At 32.1% G+C, this 17,805-nt stretch overlaps 2 protein-coding genes and 1 long non-coding RNA gene across 15 annotated transcripts; 2 read left to right on the forward strand and 1 right to left on the reverse strand.

Moving 5' to 3' along the window:
• On the reverse strand, positions 3,197-6,576 carry LOC104724803. Of its 9 annotated transcripts, none has more exons than XR_757782.1 (6): positions 5,527-6,576; positions 5,322-5,352; positions 4,959-5,027; positions 4,800-4,867; positions 4,615-4,650; positions 3,197-4,526 (listed from the first exon to the last, which is right to left on the reverse strand). It is a non-coding gene; the product is annotated as an uncharacterized LOC104724803 (long non-coding RNA). The 9 variants fall into 9 exon arrangements; XR_757780.1 differs by having other exon boundaries at positions 5,322-5,388; XR_757778.1 differs by having other exon boundaries at positions 4,959-5,756; positions 6,315-6,576.
• On the forward strand, positions 7,572-9,307 carry LOC104728539 (GDSL esterase/lipase At5g45910-like). Its single transcript, XM_010447500.1, has 5 exons — positions 7,572-7,839; positions 8,003-8,233; positions 8,379-8,527; positions 8,633-8,909; positions 9,075-9,307. Exons 1-5 carry the CDS (start codon positions 7,593-7,595, stop codon positions 9,305-9,307), a joined length of 1,137 nt encoding a protein of 378 aa, XP_010445802.1. The 5' UTR covers positions 7,572-7,592.
• Positions 12,252-14,408, forward strand: LOC104724804 (adenosine kinase 2-like). 5 transcript variants are annotated; one of them, XR_757784.2, is made up of 10 exons: positions 12,252-12,391; positions 12,495-12,609; positions 12,712-12,763; positions 12,854-12,955; positions 13,106-13,150; positions 13,251-13,282; positions 13,372-13,470; positions 13,570-13,637; positions 13,736-13,812; positions 13,927-14,408. XR_757784.2 is itself a non-coding variant. In XM_019232226.1 (7 exons), the coding sequence occupies exons 4-7, from the start codon at positions 13,441-13,443 to the stop codon at positions 14,028-14,030; spliced, it is 279 nt and encodes a 92-aa protein (XP_019087771.1). In that variant the 5' UTR covers positions 12,962-12,981; positions 13,106-13,150; positions 13,251-13,282; positions 13,372-13,440; the 3' UTR covers positions 14,031-14,408. The 5 variants fall into 5 exon arrangements, 1 of the variants encoding a protein (XP_019087771.1); XR_002034014.1 differs by lacking the exon at positions 12,854-12,955; XR_757783.2 differs by lacking the exon at positions 12,495-12,609 and having other exon boundaries at positions 12,253-12,391.

The following is a 17,805-nucleotide window of genomic DNA, read 5'->3' on the forward strand; positions in this document are numbered from 1 at the left end:
CCCCCCCCCCCCCCCCCAATATTTTAAATTACTTTCATTTTTTTTGAAATTTTAATTATGGGGCTATAATTTATTTTAGATTTATTTTAAATATATTTTTTGAAACTAATTTAAAGAATGAGTTGAACTATAAATTTTGTAAGACAAAAAGTATATTTATCTCTGTATTCTATTTGTAAATAAAACTAAAAATATTATAAAAACAAAATAATTTATTTTTTCGTAATTATATAACTGTTCATTTCTAATTTCTTCTTGGATAGGTCAACTTTATTTCAATTTGGTTTTTTAATTTCGTTAGGCGATTTAGCTAACTGGATCACTTGGCAACTATTAACTAACCCGCATTCATTCCCCAACTCCCGTTTTAAAATTTTCTAATATTCTCCATCCCAACAGCTGGTGAGTGGTGACTATTAATTTTTTATTAATTATAATAATTTGTTTTTCTTTCCCCTTTATATCTTTTTCTTCCTACCGAGCCTCTCTCAATTTTCTGCAACTTCATTTTTCTCTTTTTGTTTATCATCATTCAACGATTATTTTACCCAATTAATGGTATAATCCTGTTGGGTAACACCGAATTAGCACATAACTGACCAAAAAGATCATTGGTTCGAATTATAAATTGAATTAGCGCGATCGATTTGGCCAAATATTTGAACATTGGTTCCAATTATATATTGATCAAATCTTTCACCACCAAATTGAGTTAAACTGAATGATGTTATAAACTAAACCGAATAACCGTAGATCCAATTAAAGACCCGACACAAAAACACGCGGATCTAGTTATAATTATCTGGTTGATTTAATTGAAAATTTGATATTCCTACACTAACCTTCTTGATTTCAATTAAATGACTCCTTTTGTCAAAATTGAGTGGCAAATTTCATAAATACTGACAACATTTTGGACATTTTCTATTTTGTATTTCTCTTTTAATAGTATTAAGATATTATAAAAATAAGAAATTACTGCATGTCATAAATTTTTAAACATACAAATTATAAAATCATAGTAAAAATAGAAATACAAATCATAAATGAGAAAATAGATTAGTTGTAATCTTGATTGTAATCATAATTTGTGTCAAACTTTTGCCATATATGCTCAATCAAATCATCTTGCAAGTGTTGATGTGTTCTTCTATCACAAATGTCATTTTGGATGATCATCATATTGGTGAGGTCTTAAAGCCTCTCCATAGAATATGTGAAGTCCACATGTGAAGTTCTGTTTGATTGTGTTTTTTCGAATTCTGTTGTATCAAACTGCTTATATTCATCGTGTTCGTCTTCTACTATCATATTGTGTAGTATGATACACGCTCTAATTATTTTTCCAATTTTTTCTTTATCATGGACAAGAGTCGGATTTTTGACTAAAGCGAATCGAGCTTGCAAGACTCCAAAAGCACGCTCGACATTTTTACGAACAAATAAGGATGCCTTTGGACCTTGTGGAAGCTGAATATATTGGATAAAAATAGCCCTTTTTGGATAAATACTATCGGTGAGATAGTAGGCCAATTTATACTCGCACACGTTGACAATATAATTCACCTTTGGAGCAAGATCTTGCAATTATCATCAAAAACTGGTGAGCGATCAGGAACATTGATATCATCTAATGTACTTGGAGGTCCAAAAAATGCGTGCCATATCCATAGATCTTGTGATGCTACAACCTCTAAAACGATGGTTGGATTTCTAGAACCACGTGTATATTGATCTTTCCATGCGGTTGGGAAATTCTTCCACTCCCAATGCATAAAATTGATGATTCCTATCATCCCGGGAAATCCGCGTATCTTTCCAATATCGAGTAGTCGTTCAATATCCATTGGTTTGGGTCTCCTTAGGTACTCATCTCCAAATAAATTAATGATTCTTTGAACAAAATATTTTAAGCATGAAATCGCAGTGGTTTGACTAACCCGGAAATATTCATCAACCGCGTCAGCTGCACAACCATATGCCATCATATGAATTGCTGCTGTAGACTTATGTATTGCAGAGAGACTGAACCTTCCAGTAACATCTCTTCTTTGTTGAAAGAATAGAATTTCACTAGAGAGTCGATCAACAATACACATGAACAAGAGCTTGTTCATTCCAAAACTACAGCGAAATAATTGAGGAGGGTATGTTGCATTTTCACAAAATGATTGTTCCACAAGCGGTTGTATCCTTCTTCACGATTTCTTTTATCGTGTGCTCGCTTTTTCTTTGGCTTTGTTGCTTCTTGATGACCACCATGTTGACTTAAAAGATTTACCATCGCTTGATCGTAAATTTGATTACAAAAATTATCAATGCATTCATCAATGGTATCATCAAAATTATTACGGGAAGATTATGCCATTTTTGGAGAGTGTTTGATTTGTAAAAGTGAAAAAAATATGGAGAGTGTTTGATTTGTAAAAGGGAAAGAAAATATTGAGAGTGTTTGATTTGTAAAACAAAATGGTTGTGAAATTTGTTGTAGCAAACTACGTGAGTTTTATAGAAAAGTTTGTGGTCTATAAACGTTGCAAATTTGTGGTCTAGAAACATTGCAACTGTCACGGGAGAACAAGTATGAGAAGGAAATTTGTGGTATAAGAAAGAAAAAAAAACAAAACTTGTAAAAAATTAGTGGTGTGGCTAGGAAAAAAAACAAAAGGAGAAAAAGTACAATATTCAAAAAATTGTCATGAGGAAGAGGGTAAAAGTACGAGTACAAAAATTAGTGGTCCAAATACAAGGCTCACATGGTTTGTGATACCCCAAAAATACAAATAATTCAAACTCATTCTACAAGGGTTTGTCATGGGAATACAGTTTTGTGCTGACGCTCACGGCACACATGGTTGGTGAGACCCCACGGGAACTTCAAGAGCTTCCAGATGAAGTTTAGCCTGCAAACAAGAGAAATCAACCACCAAAACTCTACTGAGAAACAAACTTTTGCAGTATTACAGAACCAATACTACTGTTATTACGTGGTCATCTTTATACTCGGCTGGTCCTCTTTAGACTCGGATCCATTATCAAAGTGGTTCATAAATTTTCTATATATGTATGAGACATACAATCAAATATCCTGTCAAATGGAAACAAGAACACAACAAAAAAAACATCAAATATCACAAACACAAACTCATTCTACACAAAAATACATGAAAATACAAAAGATATATATAAACTGATATATTACTTATACAAAAGAAACATATGTTACTCATACAGAAAAAGCATTCAAATGTTACATAAACTGATATAACATAATCTCAAAGAACAAAAACTCTGAAACTGAATTGCTTGACAACAAATCATTAATAAGTTTGTCTTTCAAAGCAATTTCTGTTTCACTAAGTTGATCCATTTTTGTAAGTAGGTTTTCAAGTATGATATGGTTATTGTGCTTCTATTTTAAAGAAAAATTCTTCTCTTCCAAAGCACAATCTTGTTGCTTTAGCTCAAGCAGCCTCTGAACCTCCATCATTTGAAACTATGAGAAAGTCTTCCCTTCTCCCTCAACGGTGCATGTATTGTTAACATTCTTTTTTAATTTTCCCTTCGAAGCCTTAACACCAGGGGGACGATTCATAGATTCATCCGCTCCATGGATTTGTGGAAGCGAGCTTGAGGACTATGCAGAACCGTCCTCGCATTTTCTTATTTTTGTGGTTCTAGTCCCTTTAGTTTATGAAGAAGCATGCCATTTATGATCATATCTAAGATCTCGCCAAGCATGCTCCAGGGTGAACTTCACCTTGTGATCATTGAAGTAGATTTGGTTTGCTAGCTTCATTACATCATCCTCATTTTGGCCACTTGATTTCTCTTTTGTGGCAGCCTCATAGCATCCAACAAATTTAAAGACTATATCATTTATCTTCCCCACCTCTGCTTACAATGACTTGCCTCTCTATGTGCTCGACCTGCAACCTTCGAACTTGTTGCAAAATACTTTGCAATCCGTGTCTAGAAGGTTTCACCTTTTTACTGATTTGAAAATATTGGATCCTTGCTCGTGTTTAGCAATGCACTGATGAGCACAACATCATTTGGTGTCCATGTATTTATTGATCTACGGTCTACATGTGTGTTTCCACCTTCACTTGAAGCATCGACATATTAGCTACTAAAAACAGGGACTTGGGATGCACTAACTTTAATACTTGATGAAAAACTGTCATACGGATTGGCGTCTGGACTGTAGGTTTCTTGTTGACTATAAACTGTCATACGGATTGGCGTCTGGACTGTAGGTTTCTTGTTGACTATTATAACATCCGCGAACCAAACTGGATGGATTACGGATGTGTGTCGATCGACTTCCCTTATATATTATGGCATGCGGGCTTAGACTCCATGAGGAGCTAATATTATGGCATGCAGGCTAAGGCCTGAAGAGAAGCCAAGAAAAATTCAAGGTTAGGCCTATGAGTAAAAAAGAAAGTCCAAAATTCGAGAGCAAATAATGTTGTTGAGTTTGCATTCGAACAACGGTTTTTCTCTATGTTCCACAGTTGTACCTAATTATGAACAGACATGAAGTCAGTAAAGAAGGCTAAAGATCCTAACCTTTTTGCTTGTATCAACATATATGAAATTTTTTGTTACCATAAAATCATCTGAAGTTGTTGCAACTTTCCCAATCTGTTACGGTGACCAACACAAGAGATATCACACCAGTTTAGTTATTAGCTAGTTGGAAGCAGTGAATAAAGAATTAAGTTTTTATTGTTTCTTATTGTTGAAATGATTGATTCAAGAAAAATAGAAGAAGGTAGGTAAAGTGGATTTACCAATCTACTGTAGTAACTTCAAAGTCGTGGCCTTTTAAGAGTGTAGGATCTACGTGAGGCTTATTGACCTGAAATTAGTAATGGTTATTTAAGCATAGATAAGTCTTGAAACAATTCATTTGTTAGAAAATGTCATACACTGTAACAAAGGATTCAAACCTGTCATCTGTAAGCGTTTCCATCGTTTGAACCGCTCAAAACATATTCACCATCAGGACTAATCATTGTCTGCAGAGGAATTTGGATAGTGAGTGAGCAGGTGAAATATGTTGTATAAGCAAATCAGTTATGTGATTAAAGTAAAAGTTGTGGATAACGCATTTTATGAAAAAAAAATCTATTCGGCAGCCAGAGAAAGATTGTTCAGATTCTTTGTCAAGCTGCAGCGTGTTGTATAAATAGATTCAGCAACAGATTGTTGAAATAGAGAGAAATTGTTATATTAAATCTGGAATCAGGTTTGACAAAAACTGTCTCACTAAGAGAGGTTATAGTCATAAAAATCAAACCCATTGTCCTTACATGACGCTGTGAGAAGAGTTCCACTTGAGTCCTGAGACAAAGATATTATACCATGTAATCTTTTTTCCTGAACAAATATTTTTTTATTAAAAAAAACAAGATAAAGAGTAGCCTAATTCATCCTTTCAGTCAGATTGAGGGTTTAAGCCCATTCCGAACAAACATGTGATGTTATCTCAGTCTAGGAAAAAGGAGTTTAGCTTACCTTAGCATTTGTTGGATCTGACTGTGGAAACGCTTGAGCAAAAAGAACTTAAAAGAATGGCAGAAAAAAAAACAAAAGATGTAAACAAGAATCCTATATGCTTTAAAGAGTATCACTAGCTTTATATGAACCCACTAAATGTTGTGCAAGTACTTATCAGGTGCTCCAGCTGTGGCAATTGTGATCTCGTCCTTGAGATAAAGCACACAGGTAATGCTTAATGAAGCAGCCTAAAAACATGTAGCCAATAAGGAGAGAAGATAGGAGAAATAACTTAGAAGGGAAGAGTCACAAATGAGCAAAAATAAAATTTTGCGACGTCTGATTGGTTTTGAAAGAGGAGATAAATGAGCTCCTTTAACCATGACAGTAGAGCTGTATAAATACCAGACAACTGTCAAGATGGCTTTAAATAACAAAAGAACCGAAAAGATCTTCACATCCAAGTTTAGAGGACGTACATAGGGTCATCCATCTTTTGAACCAGATACAAGAAGATCAGTTCAAGGTTAAACTCATATCTAAAAAACATGATATCTAATAGCCACACTCTCAAACAATGGACAAGACCGATGAAAACAAACAATATATGCCTAAACTCATCTTCAATCACGGTTAATTTTCTTAATCCTAAATTTAATCATGCCTACGAACAAAGAAATACACTGATTTCGAAGAACCCTAATTTCCAAAATTAAAGAACCCTAATCTCTAAACCTTAACTAAAAACTAATTCATACAATCAGAAATAGAAACGTGCAATGAGAAAGACAATTGTAGAATAAAACCTCTGAATTGGTCCAAGAAAATCTTCAATTTGGTAAATGAGATTTAGCGTTTTCAATGAACAGACTCGCGATTATCTGAACCACAATCGCTGTTGAGACTCGGCCATGGTGAAAATGATGATATATGCCCGATAATCTCAGATAACGATTTGAATGTCGTTCTAATTGTCAACGATTTTCGTTCTTTAGTTTCATTTTCGCGAAAAAAAAAAGAAAAGAAGAAAAACAAAAAAAAAAAGAATTTTTTTTTTAATGTATTAAACGTTTTTCCAACGAGACGATGACACGTCTCAATAAGAGACATCATTTATTGATTCGAAACTAGAGTTGCCTATTATTCTTTTCTCTATTTTTGATTTATTTTTCTCCTATTTTCACATAAGAACCGACCAAAATCGCTCTGTTGGAGATAATGGTCTAAGATAACTAGAGATATTAGTCACATATGACAGATGTGTGTGATAAGAATTTGGTATAACATCAGTACATCACTGATTGAAAGAAAAATACAAAAATGTGAAAAATAAAGTTATTTAACCACTTGCACTATAATCTACAGTAGTAATTTTATAAACTAAATTAAAAAATGCCATTATATATTTAATATTTATCAAATGATTGATGACGTCGTACCACCAGTCTTTTATCATCAAACTTTATAATTATCGCCACATTTATATTAATCGTCTAACCGCACCGTTTATGGGTTACATAAAGTAAATTTTAATATAAATGTCAGTGATCTAGAGAAAACTTTAAATAAAATTTTAAATTGTGTAACATTTAATAGCTTCACATGTTATGTTAAGATAGATTATAGTTTGCGGTAGGGAAAATGATGCATTTATTATTATGAATTGATATTGTTTGAACACTTGTTTTGTAACATTGCGAGTGATTGTTCATGTATTGTATTTGTATGGACACTTTGTTTTAGTAGGGAGTATTTGTTTACTTTTGTTTTCGTGTATCAATTAACCATATGCTGACTGTTTCTGATTAATAACTAAAGCTTACTTAATAGTTAATAATATCAGATGTTACAAAAAAAAAAAAAAAACTAAATCTTATTTATTACAAAAAGAAACAGTTAAACAGTCGCAAATGTTACAAAACAAAAATGTCTATATGTTTTTATAACATTACTCTCTACACTCGTCACCGTTATAATTATATTAATGATCCTTTCTTTTGCAAAATCAGTATATATAAAGTCTTATTCGAAATGTTCATGAATGAAAATAACTAAAACAGAAATTATATTCGAAATATCATAAAATGAGAATCAATATGTTGTTCATCGTGGCATTGTCTTTTTTAGTCTCCGTTCGGTCATTACCGAAGAAACCAACTCTAAAATACGAGTCAATCTTTAATTTCGGTGATTCTTTAAGCGATACCGGAAACTTTTTGATATCCTTGGGTGGTTACATTCCGAACATTGGAAGACCACCGTACGGACAAACTTTTTTTAACCGTTCCACCGGTCGTTGCTCCAATGGACGTCTCATCATCGATTTCATCGGTTCACTTCTCATCTCTCTCAAAAATTTTTTTACTATGACCTCTATAAGTAAAACTATAAGTATAATATCTGTTGTATATATCTACTTCGATGTAATATGATAATTTTTGGATATTGGCGAAAAATGAAACTTATGAGCACAAAGTATATGATTTTCATGCAGCTGAGGCAAGTGGACTACCATACCTTCCACCGTATCTCCAAAGTGCACGGACAAACAATTCGGTAGATTTCAAGAGGGGAGCAAATTTTGCGGTGGTTGGAGCAACGGCGAACGAGTTTAACTTCTTTAAAACAAGAGGTCTTTCAGTAACGTTGTTGACGAACAAGACACTGGATGTGCAACTTGATTGGTTCAAGAACTTGAAACCTTCTTTGTGCAAAACCAAACCAGGTATTAATTTTTTTTTTAAATACCATAATTATTTTTAAATACCATAACTATATTTATTTATTTATTTTGAAACTTCAAAAGTTTCAAATACGAACAAATTAATTACTGTTATTTTTGGATAATCTTCATTATTTTAATTTTGCAGAATGTGAAAAATATTTTAGAAAATCTCTGTTTTTCGTCGGAGAAATTGGTGGAAACGATTATAATTACCCTCTTTTAGCATTTCGAAGTTTTAAAAATGCAATGGATTTGGTACCATTCGTCATTGACAAAATCATCAACGTCACAAGTGTAAGTAGGAAATATTTACATTAAATTTTCATATTCTTTTAAAAACATTAACTAGTCCAAATATTTGTTCATTAGCTAACGATTTTGGTTTATTTTAATTTTAAGGCCTTGATAGACGAAGGTGCGGTGACACTGATGGTTCCAGGAAACTTTCCGATCGGTTGTATGGCGGGTCTATTAGAGCGGTTTAATGATAATAATGGATGGCTCTATGATTCGAGGAACCAATGCCACAAGCCATTGAACAGTTTGGCTAAGCTTCACAACGATAAGCTCAATAAAGGCCTTCAGGCTCTAAGGCTAAAATACCCTCATGCCAAAATAATGTATGCTGATTATTACAGTTCCGCCATGCAATTCTTCAACTCACCTGCTAAATACGGTAATCCGAGAATTCGATATGTTTTCCTAGTTAGAGGACATGTCTAGCGGGTTAACAAAAAAAAAGTGTTTTAACAGTTTTGAAAGAAAAGAAAAAAGAGTATTTAAATATTGGTACAATCAATTTTGATACTTTATTCGATATGGTATTTTTTATTTATAATAGGTTTCACTGGAAGTGTCCTAAAGGCATGTTGTGGAGGAAGAGATGGAAAATACAACGCGAAACCAAACGTGCGGTGCGGAGAAACGGGTTCGATCACTTGCAAAAATCCATCAACGTACGCAAATTGGGATGGAATGCACCTAACTGAGGCAGCTTACCGCCACATTGCAACTGGTCTCATCTCCGGCCGTTTTACCAGATCTGTTTATAATAACTCTAACTCACATTTATAAGTCGTAATTTTTTAAAGAAAAATATTACATTTAATTTATAATTGAAAACCTATAAATTCGATTATATTCACATGAGGCTCGATCTGGAGCATAAGCAAATCATATTTTCGGGTTTAACATTATTAACGACAATTTTGGGAAGAGAAAAAAACTAAGAATAAATTTCATTACCAAAAAACATTCAAAATGTATAACTTTATATTACACATTACATTCGAAAACATTAGTACTTCACACAAAAAGTTATAGACTAGCGGAGGTTTCGTTAGGTAATAAATAACTAATAAGCAAACAGGTTGCGACACATGGATTTGAAATTTTGAACCCATAAAAAAACACTCAGTGACAGACCTCGCTTAACTTATCTTGGATGCTTTCAAATTAAGGGAAGCAGATCTAATGTTCCACAACCTATCACATATTATCTGTGCCCATGTATTAGACGTTCCATTATAATGGGACAAAAAAAACACACACACAAACACAAAGGTGTATGTGTATGATTTGAGAATATTTTCTGTCATAAACCCACACTGATTGGTGAAGGATACCTTTACTCTAGAAGACTTTAGACTATTTGCTACAATATAGCCAAAGGCTCTTACAGATGTTCTAACCTATAAAAAAATATATATATACTAGATTAGGACCCGTCCGATGTGTGGATTTAGAGTTTTTAAAATAAAATAAAATTTAACAAAGAATATAAAGTAAATATTTTTAGTAAGTAAAAACTATCTATAAAAATAAATAGATACACCGAGGTGTCCAATGTAAATATCTTGTTTAAAAGGTGCGACTCTCCAGTTGAGACTATTAATCACATTTTTCTTTGAATGGCCTCACTCGTGAGAGGTTTAGGATTTATCTCTAACTCTGGTCTCATCATAAGGTTTTCCATATGAGTTGGTGTACTCTAATTTGGATTTTGTTTTCTGGAGGGATGTCTTTCAACAGGGTGATCTTGATCAACTTCTTCAATTACCATGATTTTTATGGACAATCTGCAAAGCCATAAAAAAAAAATTAAGGTTTAGAGATCGAGATGAATGATATAATTGCTCAGGCTTTGGGTGATAAATTTGCCTGGGAAGAGGCGCTATCTTTTACGGCGGTCATATCGGCTCCATCTTCGTCCTCGAATGTCCAGGTTTCTTCACCTTGTTGTCAAATTGATGGTTCTTGGAAAGCAACTAATGAACATTCATGATTGGGCTGGTGGTGTTGCGTTGGTGAGGAGAGAACCTTGTTGTTGGGGACCAAGTGTCTAAGACGGAGCCCCTCCCCCCTGCATTCAGAGTTAGAAACGTTGTTGTGAGCCATGGAGCAGATACGTGCTGAGTTACCCACTATGGTGCATTCCCCTGAATATTGGCTATCCTTCTTCAACTTGCTCGATAAGTTTAATTCATTGGAGTTTTTTTTTCACTATTCTCCATCTCTTGGATCCCACATGCGACAAATTTGAAGGCGGATTGTCTTGTCCGTGCTTCGCATTCTCTTATCTCTGAAATTTCTTTTGTAAACCCCTTTCCTTTGGCTTGGGAAACTAACCGAGGAAATTCCTTTTAATTTATTGTTTGGTTGAAAAAAAAATAGATACACTTTTAGTTAAAGAAAATAGTTGTAGATGAGTTCAAAAATATTAAAATTTAATTTGATTTAACAAAGAATATATTTTTAATTCTTTTTGTAAGTAAAAACAATGTATAAAAGTAAAGAGATAAGCTTTTAGTTATAGAAAATAGTTGTTTTTTTTTTTTGCTATAAGACACTAATGTATATCCATTTACAAATCTACTATCTATATTACCACTAAAAGTTTATTTGTACACACACATATATTTTATTGTTAAAATATACTCTTTAGTCTTAACTACTACCAACAAATTATCTTTATGAAGACGTTAAATAACATGTTATATGTCTCTTCACTTTAACATTTTTATAGTTATAAAAGTGCATACGTTAATCTTACATACTCCTATCATATATATTACAATAGCAGTCTTTTGAATAAATTATTTGATTGGTGAAAAAATATGAGACGATCTTTTTTTTTTTTTTTACTTCAAGAATCTTTTTTTCTTGTAATATAGCAACTAACAATTAAAGTAAGTAAAAAAATATTATAATTTTGAATTTTATGGTATATATATATATCTTATAATTAGATTTAAATAAAATTAGGTTTTATTTTATCTACTTACTTTTATAGAAAACCTTTTTAGATTACGTTTAGAATTTTTACATTTTTATTTTTTAAAATTTTAATAATGAATTGACATGTGTCAACATCTGAATAATATAATTGACACATGTCACGATCTTGTTAATGAGTAATTTTAAGTAAAAAATGTTATAATTTGAATTTTATGGTATATATATATATATTTATCTTATAATTAGATTTTAAATAAAATTAGGTTTTATTTTATCTATTTACTTTTATATAAAACCTTTTTAGATTAGGTTTAGAATTTTTACATTTTTATTTTTTAAAGTTTTAATAATGAATTGACATGTATCAACATCTGAATAATATAATTGACACATGTCATGATCTTGTTAATGAGTAATTTTGTTATCAAAATTTATATAATAAGATATATATAAAAGTTATAAGTATATATATAAGTTATAACCTATAAAATGGTTATATATATCCCTACTATTAATCGTAAAACATTTTAACCAAGTAACTTTAGTTTTGTAAGAAATTACAATCAAATGTCATTGGAATTATGACCAAATAATTTATTTGCGATAAGGATAAAAGCGTAATTAGATTGGTTCTGAAATCGGATAAATATGCGGATCCTTTTTACCCATTAATCTGACCCGATTTTAGCATTTAATCTCAGCCGTTTATTATATTTTTGAGAATAAATCTGAACCGTTCAATTGACTGAGTGTACTAAACCTAAATTTTATTTTTCTTACGCCTATGCTCTCTCTCTCTCGCCGTCTCTCCCAAATGGAGAGTTAAAGATTTTTTTTCTTTTTTGTCGACAAAGTCGAAGAGATGATAAGAGGAAGAGAAGAAGGCAAAGAATTTTGTTCAAGCATCGTGTATATGCTAAGGTATTTTGTTTCTTTTATCTTTTAGTTAAGTTTAGATTTTAAATCTATGTTTGATGATTAAAACCAAGTGTAATTAGAATTTTGTTTCTGAATCTTGATGTAGAATGGTTTTGGATTCTTCTCTGGTTATCAGCACGATTATAAGATGATAAAACTCAGTCTAAACTTAGTTAAAAGAAAAAAGAAACAAAAACCCAAAACCATATTTTACCATTAAGGTTTGTTTGTTTATTGAAAGAATAAAAAAACTCTGAGCTTATATCATTTTTGCTTATTTAAACATGAAGATTTCAGTCAATTGATATACTCTTTTTTTATAGTTTGATCTTCGGCTGAAGCTATGGCACAAAGTAATTGGGAAGCTTACAAGATGTAAGTTGTTTTTGTATTTTAATGAGACCATATTTTGTTCATTTCCCAGATTTTTATTTCTTCTTAGTTTCATGTTTTTGGGTTTGGTAGGATTGACGTTTATATATACGTATGATCATTTGGTGAAGAAAAAACTTCATAATACTGCAAAATCGTTTATGATTGAAGGAAAGGTTTCACCTGATCGAGCTGGTAATTATATGACTTTCGTGATCAGAGTAACTATATGAGAAACAAGAATATTAAACCATCGGAATAGTTTGATGGTCATCATCATGATTTTAAGATGGCTACCTTTCACATTCTCTTTTGTTAATTCACATCATAATTGGTATTGTTAAGGTACGATGAAATGAGGCAGAAGTTCAATCGAATACATTGCTGGAGGTAAATTCATCATCGTCTTGCGCTGTTATTCTATATTTGGTGTTTATATGCATTATTAGAAGAACTTGTGATATCTTCTTGATTCGGTTTCATTTTTCAGGTGCTACCCATAACTCAATCAAACTGGCCCAGGTAAAAGACTGTTAAACCTTATCCTCATAACTATTTTTACATGTTAGTACCTTTGTTGCTTAACCTTACAATTTATTTGATTACTGCAGTGGATGCTTCAAACTCTTTAGGCAACCAGTTACATGGGATCCATTGGAAAGGACAAATAGGGAGAGGCAATGAAGGTTGCTACCACAGCTGGTGTCAATGTGAGTCTTCTTTAGGTTTAGTTATTGGTGTTTGGTTCTGATTTAAGTCCATATCAACGGGTGCTATAAACTGTTTATTACCTATTGTTCTATATCCAGGTCCACTCTTTTGGAGATGAGTCAAAACCTACCAGAACTTGCCGTGTATGTGTTCTTGGTGGAGAAAGGTTAGGTTACAATCAATCTTTATATTTGCTTTTGATTATTTTCTTAATAAGATGTTCTTATGTTGAGTTGTATTGAGGCGTGTCTCCCTTTTTTGTAGGTCGCTCATTGCAAATCTTTCTGCTGCAAGCTGCTACAAGGTTGAACACTTGCATAAGCATGAGTACTGGGCTCTAGGTCAAAAGAAATCTCATCTACTGCCTTTTTTTATAGAGTTTACTTTATGAGATTTGATACTTTCATATGTTGGAATCTGCTGAGATTTTGTGAAACATGTTTCTTTTTTGGTAGTTGGGAATGCTAAGTTCTACTACATTGATGGATTCTTCGTCACAATATATCACCATAATCCATTCAGTTGGTATGTGAACATGCAGCTGCTAACAACAAGCTAAGAAGACATGATCCTTTATGAGAACCAGACATGTCATATTTTATAATGTCTTCTCTTTGATCAGATTTCAACACATTTCTCTACTGTTTCTTTCTAACAGTAGCAAGAATCAAGGTTTACTGACATCTGAAATATCTATCTACTCTCAGTTAGTACATGATTTTTTCTATTAAGAATTTTTTTATTAAGAATCTTAGTTATTGGATAAGTTGAGGTTTGTTTAGTTTTAGCAACCAGATGGAATCTTATAGAATCGTCAGTTTGGTAGATAACATCCATGTTGTTTCTTCTTACGTTCTTTGTTTTTAATTTTGTGTAAAAAATCAATTTGTGTGACATGTTTTTGTTGGGTATATTGTAATGTTCTCTGTTGAACAAATCGACAATGCACATTTTTGGATTAACTAAATTTTTTGTTTTCAAACCAAGAAAAAGGATTTGACAATCTGCAACAAGTTTTGATTCGATTAATTTGGTTTCTTTTTTACAATTATGTTTTCTATAAGTAAACACTGAAATAGTATAAGTAAACTGAAACGGGTAATCGAATAATGAAAAACAATATTTTGATCAATCTTTTTAGAAAAAGAGAGACATAAATTTTAGATAAAAGTACAAATCAGAAAATATAGATAAATAAATTCAATTGTCAAGTTTTCACTAATTTAGGTAAGGATTGACTATGTGACAGGTAATTAACCACTTTGGAATGGGCACTTTGAAAATTTTGCTAATTTTGAAAACAATTATATTTTTGAAAATTATAATTTTGGATAATTTCAACTAACTAAATAAAAAAATATTCATCGGAGAACTCTGCTATCCCGTCTAAATTTCTTACCCAAATTGTTTAGTAAAATTGTCTAACGAGTAATTATTTAAAAGAGAAAGAATATCAGACAAAAAATTCTGATGAATACGGAACGAGACGAGACGAGATGAAACAAATGAGACAGAACGAAAGGAGATGGATTGGGACGTGAGGGGACAAGACAGGATAGGACGTATTTTCCATTCTAAAGTAAACACGACTAGGTTTTTTTTTTTTAATTTACATGAAAATAACGCTTATAAAAATATTTTGTCCCGTGCTGTAGCACGGGTTAGTACCTAGTATAAGTTATAACCTATAAAAAGGTTAATAAATTGATATAGAGTAATATTGTTACATTAACTCCTTCTCGTAACTTATCAAGCTTGCTACATGGCATATGGAGTTCAATGAGATGGTCTGGTTGAAAGTTAAAAGGAATACATCTCATGGGACAATTACTCCATGAGACTGCAAGGAGCAAAGTGAGATTCTTAATCCAGAAAAAAATACTCTTCATCTTCTAGTGTATTTCCTTCATCTAGCCGAAGCTTTGAAATGATTTTTGAAATATGTAGAAAACTTTTCAACCGCGAGAATCCTTGGAGATTGAGGAATCCTAGAGATTCCAAATTGACATCGGATAGAAGAACCTCGAGTTTTGTGCATTCGTCCAACCTTAACACCTATAGTTTATGCAGATTTCAAATTGAAGAACAAAGTGTCACCAAAAGATGTGCACTCGCGCGCACAGATACAGTTCCCTGAGATCTGTGGCTTTATAAAGATCTGGAATCTCTTTCAAGTTTGTAGACCCACACAACATCATCTTCTTGAGACTTTGAAGTGGCTGAAAACAAAACATGAGATAAGATAACATACACGCTCCCAAAAAAAATATTATATCTACAATTCAGTAATCGAATTTGAATTGAAACATAAATTTTCAAGATAATGCAAGATAATTAAGACAACAATCTTTCTGTTCTAAAATATTAAAACGGACTCATAAGTAACACCATTAATTAAGGGCTAAAGATAAAACTTACAAGAATATATAGTACCTAAGTTCTTCCCACAGATTCTCAAGCTTACTATATTGCATTCTGAGTTCAACCAGACACTCTGCCCTAAAGCGAGAAGGCACACTCTTCAGAGGATATTCATTCCAATATAGCAATTTGAGTTTAAGTGGCAAATAAGTGAGGCCTTGAGGTAAATACAATTTGCCTTCTCTAGCCTTCTGCGACCATTCCTTGCCAAATTTTAGATATTCGAGATTATACATTCTTTTAAACGACATTTTATCAATAACCAATGATTCATTGATTTCTGATGTGTAACAACATATCGCTAGAACATTTTCTGTTCCCTGTAAGAAATTACCAAACATAAGTAAGTCATTATCTTAATAATCAAAAACATTTTATAAATTCTGCCATGAAACGAACACATGAACTTACGGTATTGTCGCTTACGACATCAGAAATCTCTTTAGCATCCACCAATAATCGGCGTTTTCCAGGGTTTAACTCTACGCGAACAATTTCTATACCAAACTTCTGATCATGCTTCGGACGATATAGCTTTGGCATTTGTTACGATATATTTTTGTAGCAAAATATTGCGACGATTAGGTACTAATTAGTTACAAAAAATTAAATTATAAGTTTAGTAGGAAATTTGTAGTAATTTGTAATAATTAGTGATACCACTAGATACAAAAAATAGTTTGTGAGAAATAGCGACGGATAAGCAACCATAGTTTTGTGAAAATTCTAAACATATTTTAGTAATTAATTTTGAGATAATTAGTTACACTTAAGTAACGACATTGTTGTAACAAATGTACCCACTATTGTAATTAGTAACTTAATTTGTAGTCACTAGTTACTAATTATTTTTGTGGTAAATAGCTACAGAGAAGTAACAATATAGGTGTAACAAATATACTCACTACTTTGTATAATAACAAAATTTGTAGTATATTGTTCCAATAATTCTCATAAATTAAAGGTGTAGATCATTTATAATGACGTGAACTTCAGTACTTGACTCAAAATCTTAACATCATTTTTTTTTGTTAAAATTTTTAACATCATTTTTTTTTAATGTGAAAATAACACTAAAAATAGATATGTGACTTTTAGCATATTGTAATATTTTAAAAGTATAAATTTACAAGTTTCTAATTTTGCTTTCATCTTGTTGCTTTCTAAACCATCTAGCATGTATGGCTAGGTTGTGACTGAACAGAGATACAATCTTAGGCTGTTTTGTAGTTGGATTTATACTTGCTATGCCAAATGGTAGGGAAAGCTAGAAGCAAGCAACTGCAACCCCATGAATACAAAACTATGGCACTCTTCTTTACTTTTTAGATGATACACATATGAAGTGTGTTTAAGGATTGTGATTAAGGATATATCTTATTCCGCCAGGACAGATATGTAAAATAAAATTGAATTTTCCTCTATATGATCAGTGGTTACAAGCTATATCTACTTATCTTGTTGTTCTCAAATCTCTAGGGTGCTATTATGGCTGTTGGTTCTAGTTTAAAATGCAGGTTCTGGTTTTGGTTTTTAAAAACTGTAGGTTCTGGTTTTGGTTTTCAAAAACTGCAGGTTCTGGTTTTGGTTTTCAAAAACTGCAGGTTCTGGTTTTTCAAAAATTGTAGGTTCTAGTTTAAAATGCAGGTTCTGGTTTTTCAAAAACTGCAGGTTCTAGTTTAAAATGCAGGTTCTGGTTTTGGTTTTCAAAAACTGCAGCTTTTCTTGTCTACATTCTAGTTTTCCATTGTTGAATCACTTTCAAGAGTGTGTGTCAAGTTTAAATTCAAAACACTTGTACACAAAATTAATTATTAAGAAGCCAAAACTAGAATTTACTATTGGAAGTTTACTCTGTTTCCCATGTGATTCACTTTACCATCAGTATAAGTCTTTCAAGTTATCATTGTTTC

Source organism: Camelina sativa, chromosome 11, assembly GCF_000633955.1.
Source record: "Camelina sativa cultivar DH55 chromosome 11, Cs, whole genome shotgun sequence".
Taxonomy (NCBI): domain Eukaryota; kingdom Viridiplantae; phylum Streptophyta; class Magnoliopsida; order Brassicales; family Brassicaceae; genus Camelina; species Camelina sativa.